The sequence below is a fragment of the Etheostoma spectabile genome, unplaced genomic scaffold (assembly GCF_008692095.1).
Source record: "Etheostoma spectabile isolate EspeVRDwgs_2016 unplaced genomic scaffold, UIUC_Espe_1.0 scaffold00006419, whole genome shotgun sequence".
In the NCBI taxonomy this organism is placed as follows: domain Eukaryota; kingdom Metazoa; phylum Chordata; class Actinopteri; order Perciformes; family Percidae; genus Etheostoma; species Etheostoma spectabile.
Genome location: NW_022603378.1, coordinates 91,183 through 107,476, shown reverse-complemented (window position 1 = coordinate 107,476; position 16,294 = coordinate 91,183). Strand labels below are relative to the sequence as shown.

General features: G+C 38.7%; 1 protein-coding gene across 2 annotated transcripts; it reads left to right on the top strand.

Moving 5' to 3' along the window:
- The first annotated feature begins 672 nt into the window (after window positions 1–672).
- On the top strand, window positions 673–16,294 carry LOC116678080 (uncharacterized). Of its 2 annotated transcripts, none has more exons than XM_032508162.1 (4): window positions 673–705; window positions 875–952; window positions 3,262–3,315; window positions 14,561–16,294. In XM_032508162.1, the coding sequence occupies exons 3-4, from the start codon at window positions 3,308–3,310 to the stop codon at window positions 16,200–16,202; spliced, it is 1,650 nt and encodes a 549-aa protein (XP_032364053.1). In that variant the 5' UTR covers window positions 673–705; window positions 875–952; window positions 3,262–3,307; the 3' UTR covers window positions 16,203–16,294. The 2 variants fall into 2 exon arrangements, with proteins under 2 accessions (XP_032364053.1, XP_032364054.1); XM_032508163.1 differs by lacking the exon at window positions 673–705 and adding an exon at window positions 5,317–5,410 and having other exon boundaries at window positions 911–952; window positions 14,691–16,294.

The following is a 16,294-nucleotide window of genomic DNA, read 5'->3' as shown; positions in this document are numbered from 1 at the left end:
GCAGGTGGCACCTTGTACGGCAGCCACGTATGAATGTGTGTGAATGGTGAATGTTTCCTGTATGATTTAAAAGCGACTTACCGCTTTAAGTTAAGCTAAAAAACTATATCGCACATATAATACAGCACATTTACATTTACATGTCTTTAACTTCTTATCCACGACGGCCCTGCAGGATCATGTTTCTGGTAGATTTTACCAGCCTATACTCCTCCTTAATCTGACTAGTGAACAGCCTGGTGGCTGGAGGCTGAGAAATGTGAAATGTGACGGGCAGTTAAATCACTGAGATGTGACGCTAAAACTTCCTCATCACTGTTTCCTCAGCACCATTATATTGGATGTACAGGACGCGGGCTCTCTAATCACCGGTGACAAGTTTTATTTTATACACTTATTAATTATTATTTCATTGTATTTGCTGCTGCAACACCTGAACTTTATCTCAGGGGATCAGTAAACATTTTGTCTGAAGAGAACTCCTCCCTCACTTCCCCTCTGGTTAGACTGATGATTTCAAATCAAACAGTTTCTGGGAAATCACGTGACATTAAAATCTAAAAAAAAAGACTTCACTGCAGTCTACAAAGGTACTCCATCTCTGAGACAGTTTCTGGTAAATCATGTGATCTCAGAGCCTCCCCCCCTGTCTGAAGGTATATTAACTGTTCTCTGCCTCCTCAGCATCACAGACCAACAACACAGGTAAGAACTCTTTGGATTTGGAAATACTTTAAATGATACTACTACTACTACTAATAATAATACCAGGAGATACACCACATTTGAATATATGAGGAAAATGTATTTGACATAACTAATAACTGAGCATACTACGTTACATTCATATGATTTAATATTTTCTTTCTTCCAGACGTTGTCCGTAGTTGCTGCGTCACCGAGCTTCAGGACCTCCAGATACATTTCAGTGACCCGGACTTTAAAAACCCAGGTATGTATCACAGGTTGGATGTTTTTCTGCTGAACCAGTCTGTTTGTTACGACTGCTGCTGCTCTGCTCCTGAGATCAACAGGTCTTTCAATGGTGCCCCCTAAAAAACTAAGAATAGAAGAAATAGTGAAGTGTTCTTTTGTTTGATATTTGGCCATTAATGTGAAATGTTTCAACATCTCAGGCATTTACACACCAGGGACATTTTTTTTCCATGCAATTTATTTGCATATTAATTCTGTATATTTCATCTAACTGTTTTTGTCTAGTGGTAGAGGGGGTCATACCAGGGAGCCCCCACCCAAATAAATGTATAATCAGGCTTTGATTTCCAGCCTCAGACGCGATCTATTACCGGGCTGCCATTTCCTAAGTGTTGGCCCCGGCGCGACCCCCCCCACTTTATCTGCTGCTGGTTATTTGCAGAGTGCACGCGGTCCATATGTTAGCCTAATAGTTGCTATAATTCTTTGTGTTTTATAAGAAGAGAGTGGATGCGTTTTAATGAAAGGCTGCCGGAGCAGCCGTGGCAGTGACACCCTAATGGCAGACGCCGGGGTATTTGCATAGAGATGAATCACGGCCTGACGTGACTTTTAAGATATGATGGAGGAGGTTATTATTGCTGCACTCTGATACGTGTTAACAGGTTATTTTAGCGCGGCTAGTGCTAATAAAAGGTGCTCAATAAATGAAGGTGCTGATTTAGTCATTACTTACAGCCCCCGCTTTATGACTCCTGTCAACCTTGTTACGCAGCATCTACCAGAGACTCTCTTTCCATTCTAACCTTTCATAATAAAAGCCTAAGACAAATGCAACACTGTATTCCAGCAGGAATTAAAATCACAGAGTATTTCTCTAAAAGGAAACCCCCGTCCGGCCCTTTGGTTCCCCTAGGCATGATTGAGTTTTTCCCCCACCCCTTCTTGCATCGCAAGATCTGCACAGCGATCTGCAACGAAAGAGTAGCATTGTATGTTCATTTTAGTCTCCACCTTCCATGTAAGTTAGATGGCACCATTTGGCTTTATCATAACTGGCCTGGCAACCCAAAAGCCAGTGTTTTGTGATTTGACTTTTGTAGGGGGGGGGGTTATGCAATAATTTCTACCTTTTAATGAATCAATGTATGCTGGAAATATCCTTATGTAAAGGGAAATATAGATTACTTTACAAATATAAAAACATAATGGAATATACTGCAGTGATCCTCTTAAGTATTCTGTATTACTTTCATCTATTTATTCTCCTGTAGATGGACTTTTCTAATTATATCTGAGTCAGCACACATGTAACCTAGGCATCATTTACTCTTCCCTCCTCTTTTTTGTCTTTTGTAGATAATGTAACCTCCTTAAATGTGCATATGACAATTATTCACCTCAATGATACATTAATTTATTTGTGATATTTCAAATGTGTTTGAGCGAGATATGTTCAAAACTTTGTGCACATTCAAAATATATCCCATGTGCTCTCTGAAGTTTGGAGGAGTTGTGATTTCATGAGAAAAATAAAGTGATAATAGGCTATTACAAATATTACAAGAATAAAGTTAGACAATTTGCACTACGCTACACCACCCATGCTGTTCTATTTAGGGAGTAGGGTAGGTTGTCGGTTCAAGTCCCCGTACGGACCAAAGTACGCAGTGTGGACCGGTGGCTGGAGAAGTGCCAGTTCACCTCCTGGCAGGTGCCCTTGAGCAAGGCACCATACCCCCCCAACCGCTCAGGGCGCTTGTCCCGCTGGCTGCCCCCCCCCTCTGACATCTCTCCATTAGTGCATGAATAGGTTCAGAGCATGTGTGTATTTCAGACCTGTGTGTAGTGATTACTTACAAAACAGAGTGTAAATTGTAATTTCCCCAGTGGGGCTCAATAAACAGCATAAGTTAAATTAATTTACTTATAGATGTACATACTGTAATACACCTACTGTACACGTTTTATACTGCTCTTCAAACTATTCATCATGCACATACACTGCACATACTATAGATGTATACATATCTATCTATATGGTTCATTCAGTATATCCGTATTTATACTGGTTTTCTTACTATATATTCTGTTAATACAATGCATATGTCCTGCTTATGCACCACCTGTCTTTATTTTAAATATCACATTGCACTTTTCTGCATTTAATTGCACTTCTGGTTGGATGCAAACTGCATTTCGTTGTCTCTGCTGTTGCAGCAATCGGCACACTGAATTAAAAATAAGTGACAAAATCAACACCACTGAAAAGGCTAAACACTGACCCGCCCACATATCAAACTGATCACTGACTTCTTCTTCCAGAAAACTTACACGGTGCTCCATCCCCAACTCCTGGGAAGCTGTTACCATGGCAAAGTGAGTAATACTTGCTAAAACACAGTTTTAAACACTGCTGGATCACATTATACTACATGATGAGACAATTTACTACATAAGAGAGGTTTTTCACAACACTTTTTAATGTTAACTATCATCACTATCTATACTGCAAAAAAGAGCCATAAGAATAATTATAATATATTATAGAGCTCAACAATGTGGTTCTGGAAGTTACAAACTTATTGATTGATGTTCTGATTGATTGATTATCAGAGATACTGTCTAAAGACAATCCAAGGTAGACTAATCAGTAAGTATCAATAAGTATTTGTACATACTGCTGTCTGTTGTCCAGATACTAAGCCATGTGTGTGCTACACCTCTCACGCCATATTTTCTAGTTTTGTCCTTAAAATTCTATAGGTCCTAATCTAAAGTATCAAATGCTTTAGGTCTTTAAATACTCCTACTGTAAATTTCCTGTTTATTCTTATCTATTGCTATTGATATCTCCTCTACTACTCAAATTGATAATCAGTCAATATTTCTGATGTTTTTATTGATCCGTTTTATACTGCTTGACTTTTTTGCAGCCAATTAAACACCGATTGGATAATTAATTAGTCTGTATCACAGATAATATTCAATCAATAAAATATATTTCAGTTAGATTTTTACAAAGACTAAATTTAGTTCCATTTTCTCCATTTTATGGGAACGTCCACACAGCAGGATGATGATGACATCATGGTTTATTGTCGTGCACACACTGTGGCACTCTCACATCTGCAGGCTGCATCTGAAACTATCAGAGATGGAAAATATTATAAGTACAAATACTTTGTTACTGGACTCAAGTAGATTTTTCTGATATTTTCACTTTATTATTTATTGTGGAGACTTTTTACTTTTACTTTTTTGACACAAATTTTGGTAGTTTCTACTCCTAACATTTTACAAAATTGTCTTGTTACTTTAGTTTTGTACAAAAGGTCGCCATGTTGCAGAATAGCGCGGACACAGCGCGAGCGAGAGCATGTGCCACAGGGAGAGAAAAGAAAAAGAGACTAGCTCTCCGGAGGATAATAAGCTGAGATTGTCTCTGTGTGTGTGTGTGTGTGTGTGTGTGTGTGTGTGTGTGTGTGTGTGTGTGTGTGTGTGGGTGTGTGTGTGTGTGTGTGTGGTGTGTGTGTGTGTGTGTGTGTGTGTGTGTGTTTGTGAGAGAGTCCTTGAGAACTGTAAGTTGCATAACTGATGTTGTCAGTTCATTTAAGCCTGTTGTGGTTTTGGTCTACAGTTCCGGCTCATTTAAAGTAAGTCAGCTAGTGGTTCTGTTCTTTACCTGTTAGCTAGGTTGCACGTTGCATCAACAGAGAGAAGTTGTCTCCGTCCATGATTTAACAGACACACCTGGGCCAAGTTGGAAACCAGAATCAGCTTTAAATCCAGTCTTAATCTAGTCCTCACTAACAAGTTACAATCATTTCACTGGAGTTACCGTTATTATTGTTCACGTCATCAATACTGAATTCAATCTAATTGGAATATACTGTACTTTGCATTTGACGCACCACTAAGCTGACTCGACAGATTCGGCGGCATTCTGCATTCCTTCATAGCAAATCATTGTGGCTTGATGGCGCTAACATTAGCACACAGTAGCATGATTGAAAATGAAGAAAATGGAGATCCCAGAGATGCGGCAGATAAGTGGCAAGACATTCCCATCTTCCTCGGCCTTATCTGACATAGATGTTTAAGACAGTAGCATCAAGAAGGAGTCCTGGCCAATATGCTAGGGAACTTCTTCATTCATCTCTGTTTAGTAATTCAAATTTGAGCACACACACATACATGTAGATTCATTTAAATGTTAAGGGGAAGATTAAAAAAAGAAACTGGATCTGGGAATTGTCACAGAATCTCAACTGAGGTCATATCTTGCTGCTCAGTCAGAGTCTTACTACACTTATACCATTTGAGCTACCCACCGCCCACATTCATACCTTTTGAGCTCTGGTCTTTACTTTTCTACAGGAACACATCATACAAATACGACAACATCACCTGCAAAGTTCTGATCCATTCAGGATCTCCCACTCTCTACCAGCTGAAACCAAAGGAAGAGAACATTGGAACTCTGAAACGAATGACTCTTGGTAAAAAAAATCTCTACAAGATAAACAAAACCATCTTACTTGTTGGTGAAACAGGAACAGGAAAATCTACTCTGATCAACGCTCTGGTCAACTACGCCATGGGAGTGGAGTGGCATGATGATGTCTGGTTTAAGATAGTAGAAGAAAAGAACAAAAGTCAATCAGAAAGTCAGACATCAGATGTGATCGTGTACCAGATCTTTGGTTTTGAAGATAAACCTCTGCCCTACTCTCTGACCATCATCGATACTCCTGGATACGGAGACACCAGAGGGATCGAACATGATGACATCATCAGTCAAAGATTATTAGACTTGTTCCGCTCAGACGATGGAGTTCATGAGATTAACGCAGTGGGTCTGGTGATGAAAGCGAGTGTGAATCGACTGACTGACCGACTGAGGTACATCTTAGATTCAGTGGTGTCTCTGTTTGGAAAAGACATGGAGCAGAACATTGTCGCTCTTATCACACACTCAGATGGAAGAAAACCTAAAAATGTTTTCAAAGCTCTTGAGGCTGCAAATATTAAATGTGCCAGAAATGAGAAGAATCAGCCTGTTCACTTCCTGTTTGATAGCTGCCAAGATGAAGACAGGACAGAGGAGACAGAAGTCCTTGAACATGCAGATGAAATAACAACAGAAGCACTGAATCAGTTCACAGACTTCCTTGGAAAAACTGCACCTCAAAAGATTCAGAAAACCGTACATGTCCTTAACGAGCGAATCAGCCTGACAGCCTGCATCCAAAACCTTCAAGAGAGAATTAAGTTGATAGATCTAAAGCAAACAGAGATCCAACAGACTCAGGATGGTCTGAAGAAATATGAAGAAGAGATGAAGAACAATGAGAAGTTCACTGTAGAAGTTGATGAGGTCTACAAAGATAAAGAACGTATTGGTGGTGGGAAGTGGGGGTTGGTGTTCTATCAAGGAGCTGTCCGCTGTACTGTCTGTGAGGAGAACTGTCACTATCCTGGATGCACTATGGCCCGGAAACCAGGACACTGTGAGGTCCTGAAAGGTGGCCGCTGCACTTCATGTACCGGGAAGTGTCCTGTATCAGCTCATGTGAAAGATAGCTATAAGTATGTGGAAAAGACAAGAAAAGCTAAAAAAACTCTAGAAGATGTGAAACAGAAGTATGAAACAAGTAAGGCAGAGGGTGAGAAGAAACAGAGCCTTTTAGAAACTCTTCAGAAAGAGAAGGAAACCCTTGACTCAAATAAAACAGCTCTGTTGGATGAAGCCTACCAGCATGTTGTCAAACTGGAGGAGATTGCGCTAAATTTCCTTTCACTGTCTACTTATGAGCAGCTGGACTTCCTGATTGAGGAGATGGAGAAGAGAAACGACACAGAGAAGGTCAACCATCTGAAACTAATGAAAAGTCCAAAATCGAAAGTGGAAACAATGAAGGATTTCTTTGAAGGAATGCAGTACAATACACCTCCTCAAATGTACAAAAGGAAATGAAAGAAAAAGATTCCTAGAGGGTTACCGAGGTCCAGACTGATGAAGACATGTCCCAGTGTCCTGGAGGTCCACCTGCTCATCACTGGAGCAAGGTGAACATTTAAACCACAGAAGAAAGATCTGAAGTCCATCTGTGTCTTTGGTTAGTTACTGGAACTCAACCCAACATCTAGGAGATCTACTACTGCTTAGTCCTCGCCTGTTCTTCACATATGTAAGGGGTTTGTGTAGATATTTATCATTACAGTATGGACAGTCCATATTAATGAAGGCGTGTGTGAGTCTTCTCAGATTATATCTGCTACAATATCATGTACATAAAAATGTATGAATATCTAAACATTATCAGTTATAAAATCACCAGCCCTGAGTACCGAAAGACACTTTTGGAGCAAATATTGCAAATTGAAAAAAAATAACCCACCTTAACTCTGTCCAATGAAGGATTATGGTTTCCTGTGGTTATTTGAAATGTTGATTATTGTTTAAAACCTGTACATAACCAATTTACTTTATCAGAGTCTCATTTGTGGTTTCCCATCAGAACATGGATTTTCATGATCCTGGTGTTAAAGGATTTGTTGAAAGAGTCAGAGATACTTTTGGAATGCAGTTCCTTTTACAGGATAGTAAAATATTTAGGGCAGGAATTTATTGGCGTCCTCTTCCATTTAGCGCGGACATTGATTCCTTTTAGACCGTGTTTGTGTTTGTGTTGGGTTAATATTTTCTTTTCTCTTTTACCCCTGTGTTTACATACACATAATAATCAGTTTTTTGCCCTTGTTCTGAAAAACATAATATTTGGACTAAGCTGATTAAATGGCTTATCATCTTATAGTTTATCAGCAGAGGCGGACTCATTGGACCGTGTGAACACAGCGTCCCCTCTTTCATTCCTTCAACTAGCTTCTTGAAAAGGTCGGCATGGCGATATGTGTGCATATCCCAAAACTGTTGATATAGTCTTTGATAATGTTTAAAAGTAACTGTGTTTCTCGGTCTGCAGCGTTACAAACGTTTGGCTGGTTGGTTTGTGTACAGCAACCATAGCAACGGACAGAGCTGACCTTAATCCTGTGGTAAAACCACTCAGTCTCCCTCCTGTTCGTCAAATGTCCGACGTATGGTCAAGGACCCCCGATGTTAAGTTTACACAACATAGGTGTACCCGTTTGGTTGTTTTTCGATGGTGGGGGTCCTTGACCATAGGTCAGACAATGGACAATAGGAGTGAGACTGTGTTGATTAAGACGCATGTTCCGAATGTGCTGTATACTGTAGATATTCAAAGAATTCCTCTAAAACCTGAATAATACCGGCATATCACACGTCTTAATAGAATCGTAAAATGCTGTATTCTGAAAAAGAGCTTTTTCTAATCTTCTAACTGGAATATACTGTTTACATGACTTGTATCAAATTTGGAATGTTGTCATATATGTAAAATAGTGTAATATTGGTGTGCATGTAAACATACTCAGTGACAGTGAGACCCGGTTTAACGCATGAGAGAGGGAGAGTGGACGACACACAGCAAACAACTGCTGCTCTCCACATCAAACATTATGCCGACTGATACAAGTTTCTTTAAAACATGCATTCAAATCTCCACTATGTTTAATCATCACAGTTTTCTTTGTGTCTTCACTAGATCATCAGATTTTCTTTGAAATAGCTGAGCTTCTTCAATAAAGTGTTTTTTAGATTATGGTTTTGTTTATTTGCAGTTAGTCTGGCAGATATGTCACATTTATGTAGAGATAAAAAATGATATGTAATAATTTGTTGTGCAAAACGTGCTACAAAAAGACCTTCCAGGTTCACATTTTTTTCTCAGATTTTTTAAATATTGTTCCTATTTTCTAAACCTGAAGGTGTTAGATTGATTTCAAGAGTGAATGTGTAATAAATGTTATTTTCTTCATTTTATTGTATTTCATGTAGAAATCAATAGGTTACATTTTTTATGCTTTCCATAATGTTAATATAAAACACTTTTAATTTCCTTGACTTTTTAATAAATATTGTTATACAATGTTAAAATAATTCAACTTACTATTTTAAATGTTAACAATGAACCTTTGAACTTAATGAATAAAGTTTAATTTCTGTCTTTACTACAAAGAGTTTTGTCTGTTATTGGGTCGGCTTTGATTTGCTCGAGCGTCTTTATTAAATGAAAACAGCAGATGTTTGGATTTATTACCTAAAGATACAAAGGAGATTTGAGGACTTTTTGATTTCTCTTTTTAAAAAACGTTTACCTGAAAGTGAGTAAAATCTCTGAGTGAAACTGGATGATCTGCTGATCTGAGAGCAGAGTGGACGGAGAGATGGATAGAGATCCTCTGCTTTGTCTGATCTACTGGAAAAACTTAAATATTGAGCTTCATTCATCAAAGTATTAGACAGCATGAAGTAGAGGATGAAGATTATAATTGGGCTTCAGAAGTCAAACAGATAAAGAAGAAATCAAAGAGTCAGGTGTCTCCATCAGCTGCAGCCCTGTGGAGCTTTTAGCTTCACAATGCTGCACTTCTGCTGATGCAGGCACCACTCCTGTTGGTTCTACTAAAAAAATAAAATAAAAAAATAAAAACATTATGTAGTGTGACTGAGTTAAAGATGCAGATCTGTGGATGCAATGTTTTCCAGACTTGTTTTCCAGATGCATTATGTTTTAAATATGGTAAAATTGCCGGGGTTTTCACATTGGGTGAATGAGAACCTTCCCTTAGTGTAGGTAAGGATTTTACAGCAAGAGTGGACACTAAGTTTCATATTTGTAAGTCAACTTTTCAAAATACATTCGGGGCATCTCGCAAAACATTCAAGGCTATGAGACAAGATTGCAGTACTGACAAGGTGCAACAGGAGTCAGCAGGGTTTAAAAAAATTAAAAATAGTTAGTGTGGCAGAGTCTACTGAAGTATCATCTGTGACTTGAGAACAGATTCACAAGCAGGATCTGTGCATTGCTGCTACAACTTTGAGTAGAAGTATAGTCACACTCTAGTCAAACAGAAACAGAATATATGTTACCACATTGCAGCCTTAGCTACGTGAGGGCCACGTCGGCCCCATCCGGGCCGGGCAAAGAATCAATTTAAATGTTCCAGCTGAACGCTAGCCACGCCAGCTAAGGCAAGTAGAGTCTTTAAAGTAAGGAACGTAAATACACAAACGGTCATGAGAAAAGCTTGAGGTATTATTATCAGCTTGTAGCTATGAATCTTGGAAAAGTCTTACCATCAGCACACAGCGAGGCGGGGGTGTGCGTGCACGAGCAGGCCGGTTGCTAACGGTGACCCGCCTCTGAGAGCCATTAAGGCCATCTATCAAGGGCTGCCAACTGTCACGCATTGGCGGTGAGAAACACGCATTTCACTGGTTTCACACGCTCATCGGGAGGCGATTTCTCACGCTGAAGTGTCAACCCGGTCGGTCAAATTTCTGAAAGATGAGTTTATCTATATATCTACCTGTTGAGCCGCCCGTGATCGACTTCAGAGACTGTGGGGGGTTCAAGAGCGCTCCCTGTCTGTGGAATTTTCGAATTGTTGCAAACTGAAAACATTTTTTTCCACAATCCATCCCAGGTGCATTTCCCCGGCTCCAGGTATGAGCTCTGAGTATCACAGACCTCATCTAAGCTATACTATACTATATATACTATACTAAATATACTATACTATATATACAATACTGCAACGCTGGGCCACTATTGTGCTTCTATAACCTCGGTGCATCTCTAAATGTAACTGTAAATAATTCATTCAATGTTTAATAAAATGAACAAATAGTCTTTATTTTCCCAAAAAAGTAAATACAGGAAGTGGGGCCTTGGCTCAAAGGTTAAAGGATTAGAACTTATGTAACTCAGTTGTTCTCATTCTTTAGATTTTCAGTGGTCTTAGTTGATCCCTCAACATTAATTTAACTTTGGGTCCCTGGTCCCTACACCAGGGACCCAAAGTTAAATTAATGTAAATGTAATGTAATGTAATGTAAATAATGTAAATGCTGAATGCTGAAACCTGTTGATACTACAACAACACAAAGGCTCTTAACCCTACAGTTTTGCACATATCATGTCAGACTTGATTTCTCCATTTTTTATTTCCACAAAACTCTCCAGAAAGTGCCATTTAATGTTTTGTTTTAAATTTTCATGAAATAGCCTATTGCCTGGGAATATACAGAATAATCAAAAGATGTTCACTGAAAGGGAGGGAGGGTACGATTTACGGGGAAGAGGAAATTTTAAGATTAATAGATGTAGAACATCAAGGAAAAGATGATGTTTATCAATGTGTGGAGTTAAATTGTGGAACAAACTAAATGAGAACCTAAAGCAACGCCCAAACATATTTCTTTTCAAAAAAATGTACAAAGAAATTAGTTTTAGAAAGTATAAAGAAGCACTGTAGAAAGTTTTGTTTGTGTTTTTTGTTTTGTTTATTTATTTATTTATATATATATGAGGGTATGTGTGTGTGTATATGTATGTATATGTGTGTGTGTGTATATATATATATGTGTGTGTATGTATATATATATACATACACACACATATATATATATATATGTATGTGTGTGTGTGTATGTGGATATGTATGTGGATATGTATGTATGTATATATGTATGTATGTGTATATGTGTGTATATGTACATGTGTGTATGTATTTGTGTAGGTATGTGTATATATATATATATATAGCAACACAATTATAAATATTGTAAAGCAATTCAAGAATTAAAGGGGTAGGAGTACATAAGTTTTACTTCTTCCTACTCCTTTTCGCACATGTAATAGAGGGATGTTAAAGAAGGATACTTTGTTTGTTATGTTTCTCTCCAATTTTTTTGTTTTATTATTTCTTTTTATTATTATTTTTATTTTTATACACTTTCTCTTTCATGTTCGAAATAAAGATATCAATCAATCAATCAATCAATCAATCATTAAAGAGCAGGTAAAAACAATTTAAACGCATATAAAGAACTAGATTTTAGGTTGCTAGTAGGGTCAATGTATAAGCCGTTGCTCTAAACACGTAATCCACCCGCAATCCTTGCTGTTCCTAGAACGGGACAGTTTGACTGGTTTTATTTTGTAATGCTGTTTATATGCTTAATATAGATTGTCATTAGTGTTGTGACAGAAGCAGACCTGTAGCAGCAGATCTGAAATGTAATTTGGCCCAAAACTGTAAACAGGAAGCCATTGTAAGGACTTCAGAACTGGAGTAATGTGATCCAGTCTCTGGGTCTTAGTGAAGACTGGAGGGATGTGATCCACTCTCTTGGTCTTAGTGAGGACTGGAGCAATAATCTGAGCCACTGGAAGCATGTAGATGTAAAACAGAAGAGGCCCCAGAATAGAGCCTTGGGGAACTCCACACGTCATATTTCTATGCTCAGATGTATAATTACCTATTGACACAAAGTAGTCCCTATTCTGTAAGTAGGATTCAAACCAGTTAGTAGGTTTAGTTTAGTACTTAGTCAGAAGGGCCAACGCACTTTTCCAGCCGGCCTATTGGTCATGGATGACCGTATCAAATGCAGCACTGAGATCAAGTAATGCTATCTGTGTTAAGGTGGATGTCATTAAAGACTTTAACAAGAGATGTATCTGGCAGTGCTGTGGTGTGTTCTAAAACCCGACTGAAAGGTATCAAAACTGTTGTTTAGTGAAGAGAAAAATTTGAGTTGTTGAAAAAAATACTTTTTCAATGATTTTACTCAAGAACGGAAGGTTTGATATCGGCCTATAGTTGCTCATTAGTGACTTGTCTAGGTTGTTCTTTTTTAAGAGTGGCTTGATTACTGCAGTTTTCAGGGCCTGTGGAAAGATTCCTGAAAGAAGAGATGTGTTCACAATCTGTAGAAGATCAGAAGCCAAACAAGTCGAAACAGTTTTGAAAACACCCGTTGGTAGAATATCAAGGCAACAGGAGGAGGATTTCAGATGTTGAATAATGTCCTCCAGATTTCTATGGTTGATCGTGTGAAATTCTGTCATATTGGAACTATTTTTGCTTGAACACTGTGACAACACATATCCTGAACTTGATGTGGAGGCACTGACTGTTTGTCTAATCTTCTGAATTTTGAAGAAGGATGCAAAGTCATTGCAGACTTTTGTAGATAAAAGTTCAGATGCTACTGGTACTGGAGGGTTTTGTTAACCTATTGACAGTAGCATGAGAATTATTATTTCAATAATATCAGAGAAGAAGGACCGCCTTGCATTACTCAGTTCCAAATGATAAATAATAAGTGTTTTATAATGGACCAGGAGATTTGTTTTTTGCCACCTTCCATGAAGATCTTTTCTTACCAGAAACAGCTTTGACCTTAGTGGGAGCAATGGCATCAATAACATTTGTAATTTTACAGTTGAAATGATCTACAAGCTCAGTGACTGAGAGCCCAGAGAGGGTGGGTGTGGAGGAGAAAAGCTGAATTAATGTTTTCAGTGATGTATGGTTTTCTGATAATCTTTGTTGTGCACAGAGATAGTTCCAAGAAAGAAAACACAGGAATGATCAGAGAGAAAAAGCAGTGACCACAACTTGGAAATGTTCAGACCCTTGGAGATAATCAAGTCCAGAGTGTGCCCCTTACTGTGTGGGTACAGGCTTGGAATTTATAAGTATAAAAGTAAAAGTAGCCTTGCAAATGACAGCCACTGTTAATGCAAAGCTACCTGGACCTCACACACGTTACTGAAGCAAAAGCTGAGAACTTCAGTGGACATGGAAAAAAGGGTCTTTACATGCCATTGGCTACATTAAATGGATGTCTGCCAATAGGCCTAAAACAGCACATCACCTTTTGTAAGTCAAATAAACTGAGTTACGATGATCCCAGTCTCCAGTGCTTGATGGTGGAAGGTGTTCAGCTGCTGGTCAGACTGCACAGGGTCACGTATGTGCAGGACAAGACATTTCATGGTAATTTTAGAATAACAGAGGTGAAGAGTTTACCTGGAAACTACCAGCGGCATTTCCAGGTAATCTCTGCACCTGTTATTGTAATATTACCATGTAATAAAATAGAAACAGGCAGTTTTGCACAGATTCTTGGTAGTTACAGAGAAAAGACCACGTGTTTCCAGGTAAGAAGTCACAAGATTAAACATATAATTTGTAAAGTATTACCTTGAAACAAAAGGGAAATATTTAGAATGTAAAGGGATACATTTCAGCATTATAGTATGGTAATTACCAATTTTTATATCCAAGACGTTTTATATAATTTGGAAGGTTTTACACTGATAGTAGCCTTTAATACTGTGAACACATCAACATATATTATTCCATTTTTACCATGTTATTACAATATTAGTATAACTATATTACCACTACCCAGATATACATATGGTTATCATCAAAGCCATTGCTAGTTATTACCTTGGTAATTGCATGTTACTATATCTGTTACTTTTTTGTCACCTTATTACCCACAAGTTATTACTTATATAATACCTCTTTATTATCACACTGTTACCCCACTATTACCATCTTATTGCGGGGATTACATGTTTTTGATTTGACCGCAGGAAGTGAAGTGGTTATTTCTTTTCATTCTATGTTCAGTAGTTTTTTAAATCATATATTTACTTTTTTACAGGAACACATCCTATTTGAATTACACGGATGTCATTTCCAAAAGTGTTGTGATTCCTTCAGCATCTCCTACTCTCTACCAGCTGAAACCAAAGAAAGAAGACATTCAACCTTTGAGAACAAAAGAAGACAACATTGGATCTCTAAGAAGAATGACTCTTGGTGAAAAAGATCCAAACAAGAATAACAAAACCATCTTACTTGTTGGTGAAACAGGAGCAGGAAAATCTACTCTGATCAACGCTCTGGTCAACTACGCCCTGGGAGTGGAGTGGGAGGACGATGTCTGGTTTAAGATAGTAGAAGAAGAGAAGAGAAGTCAAGTTACAAGTCAGAAGTCAGAGGTGATCGTGTACCAGATCTTTGGTTTTGAAAATAAACCTCTGCCCTACTCTCTGACCATCATCGATACTCCTGGATACGGAAGCACTGATGGGATCGGTCAAGATGACATCATCAGTCAAAGATTATTTGACTTGTTTCAGTCAGACGATGGAGTTCATGAGATTGATGCAGTGGGTCTGGTGATGAAAGCGAGTGAGATTCGACTGAACGACCGACTGAGGTACATCTTTGACTCAGTGGTGTCTCTGTTTGGAAAAGACATGGAGAAGAACATTGTCGCTCTCATCACACACTCAAATGGTGTGACACCTAAAAATGCTTTGGAAGCTCTAAATGCTGCGATGATTAAATGTGCCAGAAATGAGAAGAATCAGCCTGTTCACTTCCTGTTTAATAACTGCCAACATGAAGACAGGACAGAGGACATAAGAGCCCTTAAACATGCAGATGAAATAACAACAGAGGCATTGAGTCAGTTCACAGACCTGTTGGGAAAAAATGCACCTCAAAAGCTGGAGAAAACGGTGGGCGTTCTGGAGGAACGAATTAAACTGACAACCTGCATCCAAAACCTGCAACACAGAACTGAGTTGATAGATCTAAAGCAAACAGAGATCCAACAGACTCAGGAAGCTCTGAAGAAACATGAAGAAGAGATGAAGAACAATGAGAAGTTCACTGTAGAAGTTGATGAGGTCTACAAAGATAAAGAACCTATTGATGGTGGGATGTGGTGCTTGGTGTTCTATGAAGCAGCAACCTGCTGTACTGTCTGTGAGGAGAACTGTCACTATCCTGGATGCACTATGGCCTGGAAACCAGGACACTGTGAGGTCATGAAAGATGGCCGCTGCACTTCATGTCCCGGGAAGTGTCCTGCATCAGATCATGTGAAAGAAAACTGGAAGTATGTGAACAAGACAAGAAAAGTTCCAAAAACTCTAGAAGATGTGAAAGCAAAGTATGAAAAGAATAAAGAAGAGAGTGAGAAGAAAGAGAGCCTTTTAAAAACTCTTCAGAAAGAGATGGAAACCCTGGAAGCAAAGAAAACAGCTTTGGTGGATGAAGCCTACCAGCATGTTGTCAAACTGGATCAGATCGCCCTGAAGGTTGATGCAGCGTCCACTCAGGTCCACTTGGACTTCCTGATTGAGAAGATGAAGGAGAAAGGAGACACAGAGAAGGAGAAGAAACTGGAAGAGATGAAATGTCAAATTGATAATGAAGAAGGAATCCAAGCAGCGATGTGCTACGGGTTAAGTAAACTAACATCAGCTGGTAAAGCAAAGCAGAAGAACTAGAACCACTGAGAGGAGACCGCTGGGTAGAGAGCAAGGCCTACACTGATGATCACATGTCTTCCATTATAGTTCTATAAAGTGTGATGCTGATT